This window comes from Podarcis erhardii (assembly GCF_964252035.2).
Source record: "Podarcis erhardii genome assembly, chromosome: 14".
In the NCBI taxonomy this organism is placed as follows: domain Eukaryota; kingdom Metazoa; phylum Chordata; class Lepidosauria; order Squamata; family Lacertidae; genus Podarcis; species Podarcis erhardii.
In genome coordinates, this window is record NC_138503.1 from 41067299 (window position 1) to 41087946 (window position 20648).

Below are 20648 nucleotides of genomic sequence, written 5' to 3' on the forward strand. Positions count from 1 at the left end.
TAAGTGCAGACATCTCAAACGTCTCTCCTTTTTCAGATTGAAATTTGTAAGTGCAAACTTGGAAGACAACAAAAATCTTGCACTGGTTTGTGGCTCCTGGACGGTTGCCTATGAAATAATTCGGCCCTTCTGCTGCATCGAAGCTTCAAGGACCTGTCTTGTTTGTGGCATCATCTTCTTTGAAATGCATTTTGTGGTGGGTTTTCCTGCCCCTCCCCAATGAACACTGGACGTTTCCCTTTCAAAGGTCTTGACCGACTGAAACTTGCTCACCTCTGTGAAATGTCTTTGTTCAGTTAGATAAAAGAGAGTACCAGATGTTCTTTCCTGGACTCAACAAACGTGACCTGAGCAACACGATCTGCCTTGGAACCTCTCATCATAGTTTTTGTGGATCCAAGCCAAAAGTAGTGTTAGCACAACATCTACAGATGTCTTGAGCCTATTTTCTGTACTGCCTGGCTGCAGCCTTGGGTACCTGACACCGATCATACCCTGATATGGAAGCAGAGCTGTTCATGTGCCACTTCCCCCATCACAAGAATGCCATCCGTGGCAACTGAGGCTGAGCTGTGCTTAACACCATTGAATCTGAGCTGACTTGGAGTTCAGACTGCAATTGGGCCTCCGCCAAGTTCCTTTACTTAGCAGAGTTTACCTTCCCCTTTTTACATGCACAGCAGATAGCTGGTTGCAGGCTTGTGTAAGCCTCTCACTATTTATACAATTCAATCTGTCTTCAGGTTGAATTGTACGTTCCTGGTAAGTTCCCTTCAATCCCTCTTAAAATAATAAAGATGCCATAATCTTATTCAAAGTCAATAAAAGAAGTTTACTTACATCAGTTCACAGTTGGATCCCTGAAGGCAGACAGTTACAAATATGTACATGTTTTCCCCCATATGGGGGAATAATTCCAGTGCTTCTGCTAGCTGAGAGCTAGCAGAGCAGTCCTAGCTAAAAGCTGGTCAGACAAAGAAGGGAGTGAAAAAGAGAGAGGTGTGCTGCGTGACTCGTCCTTTTGTTACCTGGGCAGGTTAGATCACACGCACCTTCTATCACATGCAAAGGAAGGATGCTCCAACCAGGAGGAACAGGAGGTTTTGACTAGCTGAACCAAACATTCCCTCGCATGTCTTCTCTAGCATTACAAGGAATGTTGTACTTGACTGCTCCCAGTGGATTACCCCCCACATTTGTCTACAGGAATACATTGGGCTTGTAGCTCAGGGACAGAACACTTGCCTTGCATGCAGAATTTCTCCGCTTCAGTCCCCAGCATCTCCCGGAAGGGCTGGGAGAGAGTCCTGCCTTCTCTGAGTTTATCTCCATTCTGGGTGACGTTGTGGATCTACAACAGGGGTGGGGGAACCTCCAGTTTTGTAAACAGCTTAGAGGTTTTCCTACAGTCAGTTTTGCTAAACATACAGAGAAAAATAAATGTTCCTTTCCATGTTGCGTTCAGTGAAAATGGGTGGCAAATCATTTCTTTGAAGTGGTGTTTTCAGTGCAAAAGGAAGTACTAAAGTTGCCTACTTGGCTCCACTAGATGACAGTATAATGTAACAGGAAACAGTTGCATTTGGCAAGTTGAAAACTAGAGCTGTGTGCAAACGGCCCCTCAAAATTCTCCACCCAAATTTTGCTTTTAACGTGATTTGCAGTCTGGATTTAGAATAGAAGTGTTGTTGAAGACTACATGTATTCTCTCTAGCCCGTAAATCTCAACCCATTATCTTACTGTTTATGTTCATTACATTTGTATCTTAAAATGCATAAGAATGAATAGCTTTTTAAAAAATCCTTGCAGGAAAGCTGGTGTATGAAAGAATCTTCTCCATGTGCACAGATAATCGCAGCTCCTTACCAGGTAACACTATTGCTGTGCTACTTACTTGCAGATTTAGTGTTGTGCCCAGCTAAATTTTACTCAGAGTAGAGTAGACCCATTGGAATTGGTCATATCCACTAATTCAGGTGGGTTTGCGTTGAATAAAACATAACTGGCTACAACCCTTAGGTTATAATCACAGGCATATTTGTTACAGTTGAACCCCGTGAAATTTATATTTTATTGTGGTTTTATATTTGTTGCAGAGCGCTTAGATGTTTTCTGTATGAGTTAGCAATATATACATACTTTTTAAAAAATAAACTAAACATGCAGACTTTGGGCTCAGACTTTTAAATTCAGTATTGTTGAAAATTACACAATATGAACACGTCTATCTATTATGGATTACTGCAATGTGTTGTTTGTGGGGCTGCCCTGGAAGACTGTTTAGCAACTGCAGCTGATGCAGAATTCGACAAAAGCCGAATGTTGAGCAGAGCCAGATGGTCTGAATTCTGGCCCAATAGTGCTTGCTGGCATTTAATTTTCTGAACCCAATTGAAAGTGATGGTTTTAACCTTATAAAGCCACAGTTTGGGACCCTGTTACCTTGGAGAATGCATTTTCCTATTATTTGCCAACCAAAATAACCAGAGGCCCTTCACTGCGTTTCCTCACTGGCAGAATGCGGCAACAACAGAACATGTCTTTTCAGTACTGGCCCCGTCTGTGGAATTCTTTCTCCAGTGTGCCTTGCCTGGCACTGACAGTGACACCTTTTTGGTGCCAGGTTGAAGCTATTTTGCCCAGACATGTGAATGTTAGCTCCTCCTGCAGCAGCCGATATTTTATCTGAGTAATCCTTTGGTGATCATGCTTAAAGCTGAGGGGAAGAAGTGAATTGGTTTCTAGGGTCTGCTTACTTTCAGTGTAACTTGTACTGGTTTTGTTTGTTTTTATTCTGTACTGGTGTGTGCGTGCAGGAGGTTGTCTGTGCATGAGAGGCGTGTTTCATAGAATTGTAGAGTCGAAAGGGACCCTGAGGGCCATCTAGTCTAACCCCCTGCAAAGCACATTTGCACACATGTATGCTTGTACAAGTAGTGGATGTCTCTGATCTCCTGTGGTACGTGTGTGTCTTGAGAGAAGGGCCATATCTAGGTGGTAGATCAAATACTTTGTCCCAGATTCAATCCCTTCCTGGTACAGCTGAAAAAGACTCCCGTGTGAGACCTTCAAGAGATGGACCAGTGGAACGATTTGCTATAATGCAGCTGCCTTTTCTTTCTTTTAGATGCATGTAAGTGTGTGTGTGTGTGTGTGTGTGTGTGTGTGTGTGTGTGTGTGTGTACAGACACACACACACACACACACACACAGGCACATGATGCAATGCGTGCTCCTGTTTCATTTGGTATGCTCCCTTTTTTTGAGGCTAGATCGTCCTCCACCCAAAGCCTGTATAAAAAGGACGAGCAAACAGTAAGAATAATAAAAACACAGGAGCCTTGAAATCCTTACAGCAATCACGCTGGCATGAGAGACTCTGGCGCAGTGTGTGTAAACAGGCGCAATTTCCTGTGCGGAGCCTCTGTGCCTTGAGCGGCTGTGCGCAAAGCAAGAACATGCTCATTGGTATTTTGTTCTCATTCTTTCCATTCCAATAAAAGGAAAAAACTTCTGATTTAGCACCGGAGCCCCCCTGCCTGCAGGAAACCGAGGCTGCAGCTGAAGACTGTGCTTACCCAGATGTACCTAAGCAGGGAAAGGAGAGGGGATCATTGCAGAGGTTTCGAAAGGACACACTTTGTCTCTGATAATGAAACCGGTGCTTTATGGCCGTGCCAATGAGGCTAGCCTGGCTTCGAAATTAGTGCAATATAATACGTTGTTATATTTTGTAGATAAGGTTGATTCTGGTGCGTGTGTGCCATTTTCTGTACCTCTTTTGCAAGAAGCCGGTTTTAAATCTTGTTTTTACATTCCTAATCCAAGTCTGTTTCTTGCGCCGTCTCTCACAACAGCTGCTGCTCACTGTCTTGTCCTTAACCGCCTTGGCAGTTAGGGCATGCTTGAACTTAAGGACTCCGGGTCCCCATCGTGCTTCATTACGTAAAAGTCCTCAAGCGCTTAGGGGTGGGCTGTTGCCAAATGGGAGAGAATTGCAGTCTCTCTCTCTCTCTCTCTCTCTCTCCCTCACCCCCTTGAGTTTCTGCACAGGCTTGGCGTTTTTGAGGAGAGAACAGCACAACAGCAGAATAATAAGCGGCAGTCCCTGCTCCAGTTCAGTTGAACGGGAACTTCTGCCGCTTCTGCTTTGTTCTGTGGCGGAAAGGTGCTCAGAAGGCAGAGATCTCCAGCCGTCCCATATCAAATCACTTTGACCCACTTTGCTTCCATTGGATGAGGCCCGATTTGCTCATTTGTTAGTGCAAGGTGTGTCAGCAAAAGCACCTTCTCGAAAGGAGCTCCTCCATCCCAGGCACCTGATGGCCCCAAAATGGGTCAACCAGAATGTGAAAAGACTGGCGGTGTGTCTTGCTGTTGCATAGGGAGCTGGTTTTATGCAAGGCCAAGCTGTTTACCCTTCTCTCCCAGTATTGTCCTTTTTGATTGGCAGTGGCTATCCAGATCTTCACGTGGTTCTTCCCCTGCTCCCATCTCTGCTACGTGTTTTGTTGTTTCTTGCCTGGGAGAGGGAAGCTGGTATAGAGCTTCAATAAAGTATCATAACCGGAGACGCCAAGAATCAAATCTGGGACTTTCCCCATGCAAAATGTGCGCTGATCTTTACCATTGGTCAGGCCATTGGTCCATCTTGCTCAGTATTGGCTATGCCAACTTGGCAATGAACCATAGAATTGTGGAGTTGGAAGGGACTCAGGGGGTCATCCAGTCCAACCCCCTCCAATGCAGGAATCTCAACACGCAGTCGCCCATCCAATTTGAAACCATAGTGGCTCCAGGTTTGCAGGCCGGGGTCTCTCCCAGCCCAGCTGGAGGGGTCATGAATGGAACATGGCACTTCTTTCATTCTAAGCAGGCACTTCACCACAGTCCGCCCACTAAGCATACTGGCTGTGGTAGGATTTGAACCCATGCTGCCAAAGAGACTGGAGCCAGAATCCAGCACCTTACACTGCTTGAGCACACTACCAAGATAAAATATATGTTTGAAATGCCTGGAGCCTAAATCCAACTCCAACATTGCTGCTGCTCAATTTACTCTCAGTGGTGGAATTCAAACCCATGCCTTTGACGAAGCTGCAGCCTTTATCTGTGCTTAAAACTATGGAACTTCTTTCCACAAGATGTGGTGATATTCATCAACTTAGGGGGCTTGTCCTGCTTTTGGGCTTACCAGAGACTTCTTGCTGAGCACTTTGAGAAGCAGGATGGTGAATTAGATGAAAGGCTTGAGCCTTCCTATATTCTTAGCGATGGTATCTTTGCAATTTCCTGCACTAATAACTGATGTTCCTAATAGTGGATCCCAGTCTGAACAGTTAACGAAATATTGCTTTTGAAATAGCGTAAGGGGCCGGTTTATCCTTAAAACAACATTGCAAGGCAGGCTAGGCCAAGAGAGAGAAGAATAAGGAATTGTCCCAAGGTCTCCCAGTGAGTTTCTGGTGAAGCGGTGATTTTAACCTAGGTCTTCCCAGTCTGAGGCTTCAATCTTAACACCTAGATGAGAACAGCAGGACTGGGGAGAGTAGTGGAGCTCCTGCTCTGTCCACTTTGCTGCTGCTGAAGCGGGGGTGACAGCACAGTAGCATTAGAAGTGCCGCAGCAGAGATCATTCCATGTGTAAGCTAAGAGTTAACTCTGCTAGTGTTCAAGTAAGTTAACTGAGAAGGGAGAAATGGCTGGAGGTGTTGCTTAGCAACCAGGTACAACAGCATGATGCCTGCTGAGGTAGCAGGTGCTGTGATGGGCTGTTTCCCGCTGTATGTTTAATTTTATATATCTATCCCTGCTATGTTCAAGGCCTGATGTAAGAAAGACAAAACCTCTCTATTTCTTTCTCATATTATACACTGTTTTTGTCCCACAGGATTTCTTTTCTCTCTGGGCTCCGCCTATGTTGTTGAAGTGACATTGTTAACAAGCAGAACGACTGGTTTTCATGGTACAACAGAGAGGCCTAGATTGTGCCCAAGTATCCCCTCCTATCCCAGCCACCCCCTCCCCAAAAAACCCCGTTACAGAGATTTATGTTGGCTGCTGTTGGCAGGGATATCACTGGCAGTAGCTTTTGCCCATGCATTTCATGGATACGATGGGAACCTTCACAGTAGCCGATAGAAAACGTCACAGTATTTTATCCCCCTGCAACGTGGCAGATCAAGGATTAGGACTGATCTGCACAGTAACCGGTGCTCTAGTTTTACTCTGTTTCCACTTGGTTCTGATCGGCTGCTTTATTATTTTATTTTCTTCCCACTCCGAGAATTTTTAGGATTGTATAAAAATGGGTAAATATATTTGTAGGATACCACTAATTTCCGGTGCTGAGAACCCCAGACTTCTTTTCTGCTGCTCCAGAGAAGCGGACACGGAGCAATGGATCCAAACTACAAGAAAGAAGATTCCACCTAAACATTAGGAAGAACTTCCTGACAGTAAGAGCTGTTTGACAGTGGAATTTGCTGCCAAGGAGTGTGGTGGAGTCTCCTTCTTTGGAGGTCTTTAAGCAGAGGCTTGACAACCATATGTCAGGAGTGCTCTGATGGTGTTTCCTGCTTGGCAGGGGGTTGGACTCGATGGCCCTTGTGGTCTCTTCCAACTCTATGATTCTATGATTCTATGAAATTCTTACTATACTGCGAGAGAGCTCTGTCTGGCATATAAAGTCCTAATTCCCCAAGTTCAGCAAGGCAAAAATTTAAGCAGACAGCAAATTCTAAATATTGACTGTTACGTAACTGTTCCTTCTGCAGTGTCATATTGGTTTTATCTTGGATTTGTGGGCAGCAAAGTAAGGCTTGGAGCAGTTAAGTCTCTGCAAATTTTTGTACGCTGATGACCTAACATGCTTCAGGCCCGTAATGCCTGTTAGCTTCCAAGGCCCACTTTCCCCCCGCCTGCATTTTTAAACAATCTCTGTGGAGAAAATGTGAATAAACACTGTGAATGCGGCAAAGGCAGGAATGGTAGTTGCCCCAGTTATAATGTAATCCCATGCATGCTTGCTCAGAGTTAAATCCCATCTTATTCAGGGGCCTTTATTCCCAGGTAGGTAACTAGGGACATGACATACCGTACTTGTTCTTTGTATATCACTATGTACCTCAGGACTAGGGAACCTTTTGGGGACCAAGAGCCGCATGCCTTATTGGGGGCCACATGCCAGGGATTGGCAGGGTCAGAGGCAGTAGTGGGTAGAGCAGCAAATACAAATGTCACCTGTTGTACAATGGACTAGATCCTAAACACCCACCCACCCACCCACCCACACCCACCCATACACACACCTCTTGTTTTTAAGCATGGGAGCATGGGAGCATGGGAGACCTAGGCTCATTCATCCACAAAGCTCACTGGGTGACTTTAGACCAGTCGCTATCTTTTTTTGCAGAATTATTTTTCATACAGGACAGCAGAGGAGTATTTCCGGCCCAGTATGCAATAGTTTTGAAAAATAATAATGAACGATTCAAACGTCTGAGGAATTATCATATTGTGTTTATGATGCGTTGTTGGTGTTTCTGTTTGGTGCACGTAAATAAATGTTGTTCTCAGTTAGTTAAAAAAGAAGTTGAACCCCTAGTTCAGCTGAAGGGAATTTTGAATCAGCAGATTGGTGCTGGAAGCTGATCACAGGGAGCCCTTTCGAAGTCTGTTTGCAAGAGGAAAATGCTCTGTTTGCAGGAGGTGACTTGGATTCTAATGGCTTCTTTCAAAATGGAGCTTGGTTGGAGATTAAAGCAAGCCGCTTTAAAAGCACACTCCCAGCACCAGTGGGGCTCTCCGTCAATGGCAAACGCCTGGATGTTCCTTTGTAGCCACATCTGCACACGTGACGTCAGGTGTGTGGCAGGTGGCTGTGGTTTGTGGGGAGAGGCCTGGTGGGTCAATTTGGGATGTATACCAGGTATAATGGGACGCAGGTGGCGCTGTGGGTTAAACCACAGAGCCTAGGACCTGCCAATCGAAAGGTCGGCGGTTCGAATCCCCGCGGCGGGGTGAGCTCCCATCGTTCGGTCCCAGCTCCTGCCTACCTAGCAGTTCGAAAGCACCCCTAAGTGCAAGTAGATAAATAGGGACCGCTTTCTAGCGGGAAGGTAAACGGCGTTTCTGTGTGCTGCGCTGGTGCTGGCTCGCCAGATGCAGCTTCGTCACGCTGGTCACGTGACCCGGAAGTGTCTTCGGACAGCGCCGGCTCCCGGCCTCTTGAGCGAGACGAGCGCACAACCCTAGAGTCGGTCACGACTGGCCCTGATGGGCAGGGGTACCTTTACTTTTACCAGGTATAATACAGCTCATCGACCACAGAGGTTCTCCACTACTGCCCAGCTCTACGTGGCAGACAGTTGTCCAGATGGCCTGAAATAATCGTATTTGATTGGACTGTTGGTTGTTGCATTCATAGCCTGCTTTTGGCCCTTAGAGACCAAAAATAGGCCTTCCCTTGGTTCCAACAGGGCTCTTCTTGTGTGTGATTTTTCTAATCAGTACTCTTGAGTGCCATCCCCCCCCCCCCGAACTATGCGAATTAAATCACTGCTAATTTTATTCAGAAACGTAAAAACGTTCTTAGTTTTTAATCTTCTTTTTGTCTTGTTTTATCAGATAATTTTACTCCTGAAAGTGTGGTTGATACTGCCAAAGAAACCTGTTTAAACTGGTTCTTCAAGATTGCCTCCATTCGAGAGCTCATTCCCAGATTGTATCCTTTTCCGAAGGAGACTTTAAGATGATGAAAACGTTATCTGGTTTAGGCTTGAATTTCTTCAAAAAATAAATCATAGTGTTGCCCTAGGTTTCTCCACATGGAGGGGGAAAAAAGGAGTATCAAAAGACCCCTTGTAGTTATTGTCCAGAGTGCCAGCAGAGTTCACAGTGGAGGGTTGAAATGGAGACTAGATTTTGCCTATGGCCAAGGCATACTTTTTTTAAAAAAATGCGGTGGTTATTTTTTCAACAAGAAAGCAAGTTTTAAATTTACGTGTCACATATAACTTACATACGAAATAGCGAGCTCTTTATCCCACGAGAATGATATGATTATTATCGGTGACTTTCTTAAGCCGTTGTGTGCAATTTTTACTCTTTATTTGGATGTAAAAATAAGTCAAAAAAAATTAAGCCAACTTAAATTCTACTCAGACTAGATCCAATGAAATTAGCAGGGCTGGGGGAATCATGCCTATTCATTTCAGCAGGTCTACTCTCGAGTAGGAATAGCATTGGGTACAGCCCCGTGAGCTGATTTGAAGTAGTGGTTAGAGAGTTGGGCTAAGCTGAGGAGACCTGGCTTCAAATCCTTCCTCAGCCACAAAGCTCACAGAGTTGACCGGCCCAAGGTCACCCTCTCTCAGCCATGGCAGTGGCACATGCCCTCTGCAGACCTCCATACCCAGAATGCATTGGTCTGAGAAGGGTCTTCTTGGGCACAGAGGCAGGGAAGAGGTGGCGGCAGCGATGGTTTCAGTGGGTGGTGGAGAAACCATCATCACTGCGACTGCTAATGTAGCAGGCAGAAAAAGATGAGGAGGGATGGGTGTATTGGGGTGAAAGAGAAGGATGGGGGGGGTGAAGAATGGGGTTGGGCAGTGGCAGAGCTGCCACCCATCTCAAGTGGTGCAATTCCCTTTCTGATGCTAGCTCACTATAAGCTCTGGCCGCACTACTGGGACTAGATCCGCTCTAAAATATCCCCAAGTCAATAGCTGACTTCGCAGAGCCATAAGACACTTTATTGTGAGGGAAGGTCTCAGACTGGGGTATGGCGTTAACAGCTTCCAGTCTCTGCCTAGCTGACTCCCCCAAGAGGGGCTGGTGGCACAGTGGGCTAGTGCATCTGGCTGTTAACCAGAAGGTTGGTGGTTCGAGACCACCCAGGGATGGCTGTGGGCAGGATTCCTGCACTGCAGTGGGATTGGACCAAATGGCCCTTCCAGCTGTATAATTCTGTGATTCTATGGCATTGTAGTCCGGCTGAGAGAACCAAGGTAGCAATATCAGTGAGACAGGTATAGGTTATTCAGAATTCCCTTGGCTCATAATACTGCAAAAAAATGTAAGTTTATTCATCAAAGAGAATGGATATAGGTCAGCAGTCAATGGAAGAAACATCAGATGTTAGTTGTACTGTAGCTCCTAAGACTTTATTTCCCTAGATAATAGATAATGTGTCACCTGAACCTGTGGCCAAATTTAGCTGTGATTGATTGAAACATATGGTTGATTTGAATATGTTATTATTGATTATGTATACCCAATGTATCAGCCGCCTGGGGGGTTTCACTGTTTGTTTTCACTGTTTGTGTTTTGGTGGTTGGTAAAAAATTAAAAATTAAAATAATAATAATGATTGATTGAAACAAGCTAACTTCAAACCATCGTTTTAAGAAGCTGATTTGTCGAAGCAAGCTATAATTAAGACGAATCACTGTTTATAGTTCAGAGGCAACGCAACACTAAACTGAAGTTCATAAAAAGTGAAAGCAGAATCTTTGTTCTTCTCTGTGCATCACAGTAGAGGAGGAAAGGGGAGTTCAAAGCTCTCTGAAGTTTGCCTATGTTATGTTAAACCATGGTTTAGTTTCACACAGGGTCTCTGTGCCTTGGATAATCCCAATGACTTTACTGTTTTGAACTTTCCTCCCTTGACACTTGATTCCAGTTATGTGGAAGCAGCAATACTGAAGTGCAACAAATTTCTTTCCAAAACGTAAGGCTATTAATATTTGGTGAATATTTGATAAATGTAGGTGGGGTATGGAAATTAATTATGCCCAGAGATTTTTCTAGCTTCTACCAATGACTTAATTGAACACTGCTGGTGTCTTTTGAATTAAAAGTAGAAAAAAGATTCCTGGGATATGAAGGCTATGTCGGATGTTGGCTTTGGGCATTTCTGGTGGGATTTCTGACTTTCTCCCCCTCCCTGCCCTTTCAACACAGGATGCTCAAGCTGTAACACAAGCTGCTGTTCTAAGCTATCTCCATTTCAAAAATGGTTTGCCAATCCGTATTGTTACATTTTAGTCTTGGGCTTTGGATTTTTGTTTTCTACAGTGGCCTTTGGATAAACTCATCAGTAATATTTTACTGTCCCCTTTTGCCGAGTATTTGTTGTTATCCTTGGCCAGCTGAAATCACATGTCAAATAAATTGCAGCCTTTTAAGTCGCCAAGAAGTGAAATGGTACCTGAGTGTGAAGCTAATAATAAAAAAACCCTACTTTCTCAAATCATCTTTACAGAGGAATTTCTGAATGTCTCCCACGGCTGACCTCCATGATCCGAGGAATAGGAGATCCTTTGGTTGCTGTCTATGCTAGGGCGTATCTCTGCAGAGTAAGATTTTATTCTTTAAAATGCTATTTTTTTGGTTCCATGAAACCGTGATTTGACTAGTTTGTGTCATTTGTTTGCTTTAGTTCTTAAAATATTTATAAACCGCCCTCATAAGGTAGCATGCAAAATAACGGAACAATTAAGTGTGACACTATGGAAACAATTATAATGTTTAAAGTGCACATTATATCCCTTAAACTGAGCATTAAAATTTCATTAACATACAATAATTAAGAAAAAGCAGGTTTGAAATAAAAAGGTATTGCAAGTCTTTTTTAAATCACTAGTGATGGGGCCGGGCCATTCATTCTTCCTGGGGGAGAATAGTCCATTGATATGGAGTCACCACTGAAAAGGCCCTGTCCATGATACCAATTGACCTAGTATCTCTTATTGACAGACTAGAGAGGACCTTGGAGGGTTGATCTTAGATAATCTGGCAGACTCAGCAGAATGTCTCCAGACCAACCAGTTTTGTTGCAGTTTTCTGTAGACTAGGAAATAGCCAACTTCCTATTTCTAGGAAATATTACACTGGCTATATATTGCATTCTTCTGCTTTCTTACAGTGCACTCACCTTGCACCATATGATTATTTCCTTGTCTGAATACTCATCTAATTTTCCTTGTGTGCCATTTTTAAGTGGATCCCGCCCCCCGCCAAAATCTTGCAATAGGTGTATGAATATACATGATTATGTTGCAGTGGAAGAGACAAAGACTAGGCTTAATTTATGTGGCTCTTTGAATGTAGGTTGGGATGGAAGTAGCTCCTCATCTGAAAGAGAACCTCAACAAGAACTTTTTTGACTTCCTCCTGACTTTTAAGCAAGTAAGTAAGAGATTCGGTAACATTGGGAGTGTTTTTTGTGTGTGTTTGCTCAATTAGCCCAGATGTGGACAGGATACAGCTTGCAAGCTGGAACTTTGCTTCCCCCACCCTGCTGTGGGTCAGCTTTAACAGACAGTCACATGATGTCAGTCACATGACATCATGTTGACATCAGTTGACAACTTGAAAAGGATTCACTGAGCCTCTTCAAGAACGCTGCGTGTGAAGAAACAATTGGGAAATGCACTTTCAGCTCCCAGTAGTACCTTTGCAGCAGCATCGTTACCTACCCACACCTGTTTTCAACATAGGACATCAGGTGTGGGACAGGTGGGTGTGATTTGGTGAAAGCAGCTGGATAGGCGATTGAGGAGCAAGTAATCTAGTATTGTGTGACCTGGGAGTTCTCATAGCTGTTTGGTTTTGGGATATTCCCCATTCAGAAAGCATTTCTGCTAATTTCCACTAATTCCCTTCCCCTTAAGCCACCCCAAACACTGGGTTAGAATGGATTATGGTCAGGTGGCTGTAGTAGCTAGTAATAATAATAATAATAATAATAATAATAATAATAATAATAATAATTTATTTCTACCCTGCCCATCTGGGCGGCTCCCAACAGAATATTAAAAACCCAATAAAGTATCAAACATTAAAAACTTCCCTAAACAGGGCTGCCTTCAGATGTCTTCTAAAAGTCAGATAGTTGTTTATTTCCTTGGCATCTGATGGGAGGGTGTTCCACAGGGTGGGCGCCACTACTGAGAAGGCCTTTTGCCTGGTTCCCTGTAACGTCACTTCTCGCAGTGAGGGAACTGCCAGAAGGCCCTCTGAGTTCGACCTCGAGTGTCCGAGCTGAACGTTGGGGGTGGAGATGCTCCTTCAGTGGCAGGGGTGTGTGTGTTTGTGTCTAAGTAAAAATCAGGTGTCCCAACATGCACAAGTGAACGCAATTTCTGTTAAAACAATCCCCTCATTGGATGTAATCCTGGGGTTCTACAATTTTCCTTGAAGTCAGTGTTGAATGTTTTGACTCCTTAATGAATGCACACTATTATTTTTTCCTACCCCCATCATGATTTATCTTTTATATTTTTAACAGATTCATGGGGATACAGTTCAGAATCAGTTGGTGGTGCAGTGTGTAGAGATCCCGTTATATCTAACCCTTTATTCTCCTGCAATAGATTGGATTCTACAGTGCATCTCTTACCGGGCTGCAGAGGTAAAGATCTCTCTTTGACTGTGGAAAGATTTTAACGTTTAACCAGAACAGAGGCTTAGTACAGCATTTGAACTTTGTATAAATGGAAAACGTTCTGATATGGACTGTTGCTTCTTCCGCCTCAGTCCAAGAAAGTGGAACTAAATCAGTGAAGTTTTCAGGTTACATAGGTGGCACCATTAGCAGGTAGAGTTCTAGTGCTGTGAATAATATGTATTGATCTGGCTTGTTCTATTCTTAAAGCTAGCTACCATCTGTGCTGTTGTTAATTAGAAAGAGCCACTCAATGTAAAATTGAAATGTGGCTTAAGGGACACATGATTTTGTAGAATTGTTTTTAAAGTGAGAGGTCTTTGAAGAATCATTTCAAAGCACCTGGAGGCTGAATGTGATAGTTCCGCACATGAGTGCAAGATAAGTGCCAACTTTGATGACAAGGCTTATAAATGTTGATGGAAAATTTGTAGCTTCTGAGTTCCAATGCATTTCTAGAATTTGAGGCTGCTGCTCTGCAAAATAGTGTCTGTTCCCACAAATCAGCGGCCTGACCTGGATGATCTAGCTACTGATAATTTAGCAAAGACAGACCATAGACTGTTGAACTGAAGAATGTTTAACCAATCCTTCCTGTGCCAAATTTGCAAATTTCACAAAGAAAAATGGACACATACAAACACCCATGAATGCAAAATAAATATTATAATAATACTGTAGTAATAATAATAATAATACCCCAGTCAGAAAACATTAAGGATACAGTAAACATCAGTTAAATATATAAATTAATATAAACTCTCTAGTTGTCCAATAGGCATCCACACAAAATTTGCATCCAGCTTGGAGGGTGATATATATTTATAGACTCTCCTTTCCCCTGCTTGCCTACCAGCGTTAAAAGAGGATTTGGACAAAGGTTACATCCACATCATACAGGTAAAAAAACCAACCCTCTTATACAGCCACGAACAATCCTGGGAACTGCAGTATATTAAGGGTGCTGGGAATTGTAGCTCAGTGAGGTGAAAACCCTTAACAGACTACAGTGCCCAGGATTCTTTTGAGGGAAGCCACAACTGTTAAAAGTGGTAGAATTATACTTTAAATATATGGTATGGATGTGACCTTAATCTCATTGACTTCAGCGGAAAGTAGTGTGCTCAGGATTGGAACATAAGCACCCACAGAAATAAACCAACATTCTTACAACAGCGTACTTATTAGTGGAGGGCCCTGGCTCAGTGGTAGAGCATCTGCATTCAGAAGGTGCCAGCATCTCCACGTAGGGCTGGTAATGTCCCCAATCCGAAATCCTGTAGTGCTGCTGCCAGTCAGTGCAGGATTTCAGCTTAATAATCTCAACACAGAACCTCTACTAAACCAGTAGTCATAATGCATCATTTGTGTTGATTTTTTTTTTTTTGATTTTTTTTACAGCTCAGCATGTTCTCTGGCAGAAACCAAGGAAACTTGTTATCCTACTTTTTGATCTTGCCAGTCTTGTTCTTCACACTACTTTCTCACCTTGGTCATGCAAATTACACTTCCTTTTATTTTTAAACTCCTATCAGCATAACGGTTATAACTTTTCTCAAAACAGTCTTAAGCAAGAATTCAATTCCTCGCGAGCTTTTACGCCATGTGCCAACGTTAAAAAACAACAAGCCAGTGGCAATGCAGCCATGTGGAAATACGAAATCTTTCACAGACTTAGACTTTGCCTCTTTGTTTTTTCACCACATCTCCCTCCCGCCTTAAATCAGATGCTTTGCAAAGAAACCTGTTTTCTTCTTCTTCCCACTGCAAAAGAATAGGACCATGGCGACTGGGAGACCATCCTTTTGTTAAGCTGATAGCAAGGAGTGATCGATTTGATGTTCCCTGAAAGGGAGCGGACAACTGGAAATCTCTGTCCTCTGTCTTTTGGAAGGCAGATGCCCTTTAGCTAATGAGAGGGGTAGGGTAACTATGTGTGCCAGAATGAAATCAGTTTCTGGATGGATAGTCAGTGAGAGCTGTGATTTAGGAACATGGGAAGCTGCCTGACACTGGTGTATGTCAGCAGGGTAGGTGGCTGCTGTCCGTTGACATAGTGGGGTGGGTGGAGGATGGAAGGCAAGGAGACCAACACTAGGTGGAGCCAGAGGCAATAATAGACAAGGATGGAGCAATGATAAAGGTAAAGGGACCCCTGACCATTAGGTGCAGTCGTGGCCGACTGGGGTTGTGGCGCTCTTCTTGCTTTATTGGCCGAGAGAGCCGGTGTACAGCTTCTGGGTCATGTGCCAGCATGACTAAGCCACTTCTGGTGAACCAGAGCAGCACACGGAAACGCCTTTTACCTTCCCACTGGAGTGGTACCTATTTATCTACTTGCACTTTGACGTGCTTTCGAACTGCTAGGTTGGCAGAACCTCACTCCATTGCAGGGATTCGAACCGCCGACCTTCTGATCGGCAAGTCCTAGGCTCTGTCGTTTAACCCACAGCGCCACCCGCATCCCCCTGGAGCAATGATAGGTGGAGCCAAATAATTGATTTTGTCTCTGTCCTCCTAAAAATCAGGAAAATTCTCTTAAGAGTCATGCTTTGGATTAAAATGTCATATGTTTGAGAGAGTTCCTTTAGTCTGTTAAGTAGCAAAGGGTCATCAATGCAGACCACAAAATGATGCTATTTGGACCCGGGACCTGTGCAGCTGAACTCTTATAGGTTATTCCACACAACTAGGGATCCTCATCATGTTGGGCTGCTTATTAGAAGCCTGTGTATGTTCATCTGGTCAGCCAGATTGAATGTAGTTTCCCTCTTCAAAGTTTTTGTTCAATATTCAAAGGCCTAATGGTGCCCACTAACTTAGATGGCAGTGGTCCAGGGTAACACCCGTATAGAGGTAGTGCTATCATCTGATCTGACCTGGAGCAAATATGCTTACTTGCTTCATGTTCAAAAACAGAATGGCTGAGAGATTTGGAAGCAGAATCTTCCACAAAGGAAATATTGGCTAACTGCACCTCCTTCACTTTCCCATTGCAGGGTCACAGTTGGATATGTCTACGTCATTTGAAGTTTCAGTAATGAAAGTTATGGTTGAGTGGGGTTTTTTATGTTCCGATAATGAATGTTTTGGTTGGATGCTTAGTTTTTCATTCTCATGAACTTATCTTTGGTAGGTTTTGCTGACGGAAATGATGGAAAGATGTAAGAAGCTAGGCAACAAGTAAGTAATGTGCTTGCAAGGCTTTTTTGGGGAACTCTGAAGGGCCCTGATCCTTACTTAAATCTACAGGAGTCCTACTGGAAGGGGCTTCATTCTGGAGCCCAGTGGAAGGGGGGGGGAAAGACTTGCTCCTTGTCCCACAATGGAGGCGGGACAAGTTTATTCAAAACATTCCTTTTTCTTTCTCCATTGGTAGCTGAATGCTGCTATTGAGTCCTATGGGGGTGGGGTTAGGGAACTCCTCAACGTGGGAAAAAGTGTGGATGCATTTATATAAAAACCTGTCGTGTAAGATCAAGTTGATAGACTATGTTGAAATGGCAAAAATGACCAGAAGAATCAGAAATCTTAGCAACCTATCTTAATAACCATTGTAAACAGCTAAAAATGTTAGTGGGATTGGAATAACACTTATAGTTTAATGGTGAATTTTGGACATAATGTAGATGCAAAAGATGTGGGTTATTATAAAATATTCAGGAGAAAAGAACTGGCAATAGGACCCACAAAAGGGGAGGAGGGAAGTCCAGGAGATTCCTTGTTGATATGTTATTGTAAAATTTTAATTTGAAAAACCCAAATAAACAAATTTACACACACACACACACACACACACACACATACATACCGGTCAACAAACTCTGTCGGTGGTCAACCTCCTTCAGCTGGGACCTTTTGAAGGATTTGCCTTTTGTGAACATTTGTGAACATTACAAAGGTGCCTTTGTGTTACTCCATTTGTCAGTCTTTCCCAGGCGTGGCTATTCTGATGGTCAGAAGCTCACAAGGTTCCAAAAAAAATCTTCCTCAGATCTCCTTTAGTGGGCGCTTATATATTTAATTGTTACATTCACTTGTCACTGGGGGGGGGATATGTCTCAAAACTACAGGCCATTATTATTATTTTAAAAAAGCAGACAGTACTGAATCTTAAACGCATCAGAAGATAAAAAATATTAACGAAAAGGGCTCATCCTGCTATAGCATAACAAGGACATGTTCCATCCCCACCCAAAAGACGAGCACCAGTTAAGGGCAAAATGCATAGGTGAATAGGAACTTGTTCACCTGGCACCTAACGGTGGTGTCCATATCTCCAGCAAACAGCTCGGAGCCTTGAACTCGTTTCAGCTCCTTAGCTGGTATCTCATCAGCTTCCATCTCTGTGTCTGGATAGTTGCCCGAGTCAGAGGTCATGACGGCAACCAGCTGCTCTGTATACAATGTCTTAAAAACCAAACAAAACCCCCAATACAAGCACTTTTCATTTAAAGAAAAGGAGCGGAAAGAGACAGGAAACTCAGGACCCACTGCCCGCCATCCAGTTTTAACTTTCTCTGAAAAGGAACTAGCAAAGTGTCTGTGGCCACAGTGACACAGATTTTTTTTAAAAAATTAAAAGTAGCCAACTTGGTTCATGAAGTGGGAAGAGGCAAGGCAGTATCTGGAAAGGAGGCAACAGAACAAGACTTCTGCTAAGATCTATTGTGGAAGTGTTTTTATCCCTACTTTCCCCCCAATCTTTACTGCTTTTTATGCATGGGAGGGAAATAACAGTCATAGGATGCCGTGAATTCTCCTTGTCCAATTATTGGTTGATTTGTGCAACAATCCTGCTAGTCTGGGTGTGCCCTAATGTAAAGAATAAAATTAAAGTCCTTTTCCTTTTCTGTTATTTCTTGTCTTAATCGGGATGTTTCTTCTAGCGCCTTGCTGTTGAATTCAGTCATGTCCGCCTTCAGAGCCGAATTTATTGCTGCCAGGTCTATGGATTTTATTGGCATGATTAAGGAGTGTGACGAATCTGGCTTCCCCAAGGTAATGTTCCTCCCCTCCCCTCTTGCTGTGCACCTTCTCCGCTTATGTCAGTGTCATGCTTTATAGGTCCCAGGATAATTTTGCAATAGATAAATATTTTTGTATGACAATTTCTGCCAGATATCATGGAAATGGTGTTGTTTTGCCATGAGGTCCGAGTCTGTGGCCCTCCAGATCATCTAATAATTTCTGAAAGTTAGCCATATTTGTTGTGGTTGGTGGGGGGGCACAGATTTCCTTGTCCCTCATCTAGGCTATAGTGCAAGGAGGTCACATAAGTGCAAAGAGCTGCAAATCCGTGTTTGGATCATACATCCGTTTAACACCCCTTTTCCTTTGCCAGTGGCTATCTCTTGTCTTGGGAGCTAACTGATTTGCAGAAGAGATGTAATATTTTAGTCATTTTGTAGATTTAAACATATCTTGAGCAACTAAAATACTGTTTCTGATTAATTGTACAGCAGATAATAAAATCTGCAGGTGGCAAATGACGTCTTAGAAGAGGTACCTCCACTTCCTGCTCAAACAGGAGGAATGCCTCTCCTAAAAAATTGCTTCATCTAAAACAATGCTTCATCTAAAAAAAGAAGGAACTGGGGGGGGGGTTGCTTTTTGCCTTTGATGCAGAAGAATTGCCTTTGATGCAGAATTAATTTTTTAAAAATCTCATAGGCTAAGTTTTGTCCCATTTATTTCAGTGCGACAAGTCAGCCGTGACTAAGTTCAACTAAGTGGCTGGATCCAACCTTAGGATTTCAGTTTTAGATTCCTGTAACCTCACCTGACTGTTGTTTAGTTGTGTCTCCATGCTTGTGTTCTCCTACTAAAGGACCGTTGCAGTTAAGGCACTGGGGATGATCTCCGTTTCCCCTACGTCTTTCTCTTCTCCACCCCAAAATCATTTTATAGCAAGCTGTGCTACGGTTAAATTGAATGGAAATCCCTAATGTGTGGATGTGGGTGGCACCAGTGGTCCTCCAGATGTTGTTGAATTCCAGCTCCCATCACCCCCAGTCCGCAAGGATCACATTGGGTTCATCATCTCTGAACTAACAGATATGGTTGAATGGACACTCTCATATTTTCACAGCACCTTCTCTTTCGTTCTTTGGGGAGAAACTTGGCCTTAGCTGACCCTCCAGAAGGAGATCGACTTCAGATCTTAAATGAAGCCTGGAAGGTTATCACAAAGTTAAAGAGCCCACAGGTGGGTTGTTGGTAGGATATGAGTTGGGCACAGCTGTAGCCATGTACTGTTGTAATAAATATTTTGCAAGTTCTGCACGTTCCATCGTGGGAGTATTACCTAGCCCAGGAGCTCCCAAACTATGGACCACCAGTAGTCTGTGAGCTTTATTCCAGTCGTCTGTGGTGTGTCTGAAGAATAGTGGGAGCAGGAACTATGAATGGTAGGAACAGCTTATGAAATATAAGTATTGACTGTTGCTATTGTCACTTTGCTGTATTTTGTTACTTATCCTAGATTATATTGTACTCTGTGGAATTCAATTGTAATACAATGTGAGAAATAAGAGAAGGAATAAAAATGCAATTACAAATTGTACAGCAACAAGCGCAGTGCATTACAATTGTTACAACAGACAGGAAAATTGCAAAGTGGACCTCCCAATTTTCAAGCAGTCCCTGAGGGAAAATGTTTGGGGACTAGCCACATTCTCCTTCCAGTATTTCAATAATTTGTTTCAAGAACAGAGCAATATAAGGACTACATTTCAGATACATTAAAGTTTTTTTTAAAAAAAGAATTCAGTAAGCTGATTATTGTATCATTGGGGACTGATTGTAGTAGTGTGTTTAGGACGGGGTGTGGAGCTTGCTTTAAAAACTAAATACAATATGATATACTGCTTTGAAACCATAATGGCCATTCATTGATTTTTAGGATTATATCAACTGTGCAGAAATCTGGGTGGAATATACCTGTAGACACTTCACGGTATGTGTAGATTTAAGAATGTATATGTTTTTGTTTTTAGTGTATTTGTATATCTTTCTTGTATAAGGAGAGTACAGTCGTACCTCGGAAGTTGAACAGAATCTGTTCCGGAAGTCCATTCAACTTCCAAAACGTTCGGAAAGCAAGGCGTGGTTTCCAATTGGCTGCAGGAAGCTCCTGCAGCCAACCAGGAGCTGTGGAACCCACATCAGACGTTTGGGTTCCAAAGAACGTTCACA

General features: G+C 43.2%; 2 protein-coding genes across 2 annotated transcripts in view; one reads left to right on the forward strand and one right to left on the reverse strand.

Annotated features, from left to right (window-relative positions):
* The window catches only part of VPS35L (VPS35 endosomal protein sorting factor like), an 80827-nt gene that overhangs the window by 17615 nt on the left and 42564 nt on the right, over nt 1-20648 (forward strand). Inside the window, 10 exon segments of the mRNA XM_081839625.1 lie at nt 1811-1870; nt 8630-8726; nt 10686-10733; nt 11268-11361; nt 12116-12193; nt 13296-13418; nt 16588-16634; nt 18341-18452; nt 19543-19659; nt 20356-20409. Coding sequence (XP_081695751.1) covers nt 1811-1870; nt 8630-8726; nt 10686-10733; nt 11268-11361; nt 12116-12193; nt 13296-13418; nt 16588-16634; nt 18341-18452; nt 19543-19659; nt 20356-20409 — 830 coding nt within the window.
* Nucleotides 6482-20648, reverse strand: part of UMOD (uromodulin) — a 293482-nt gene continuing 279315 nt past the window's right edge. Inside the window, exon 11 of the mRNA XM_081839762.1 lies at nt 6482-6641. Coding sequence (XP_081695888.1) covers nt 6626-6641 — 16 coding nt within the window. The 3' untranslated portion in view covers nt 6482-6625. The remainder of the gene's footprint in view (nt 6642-20648) is intronic.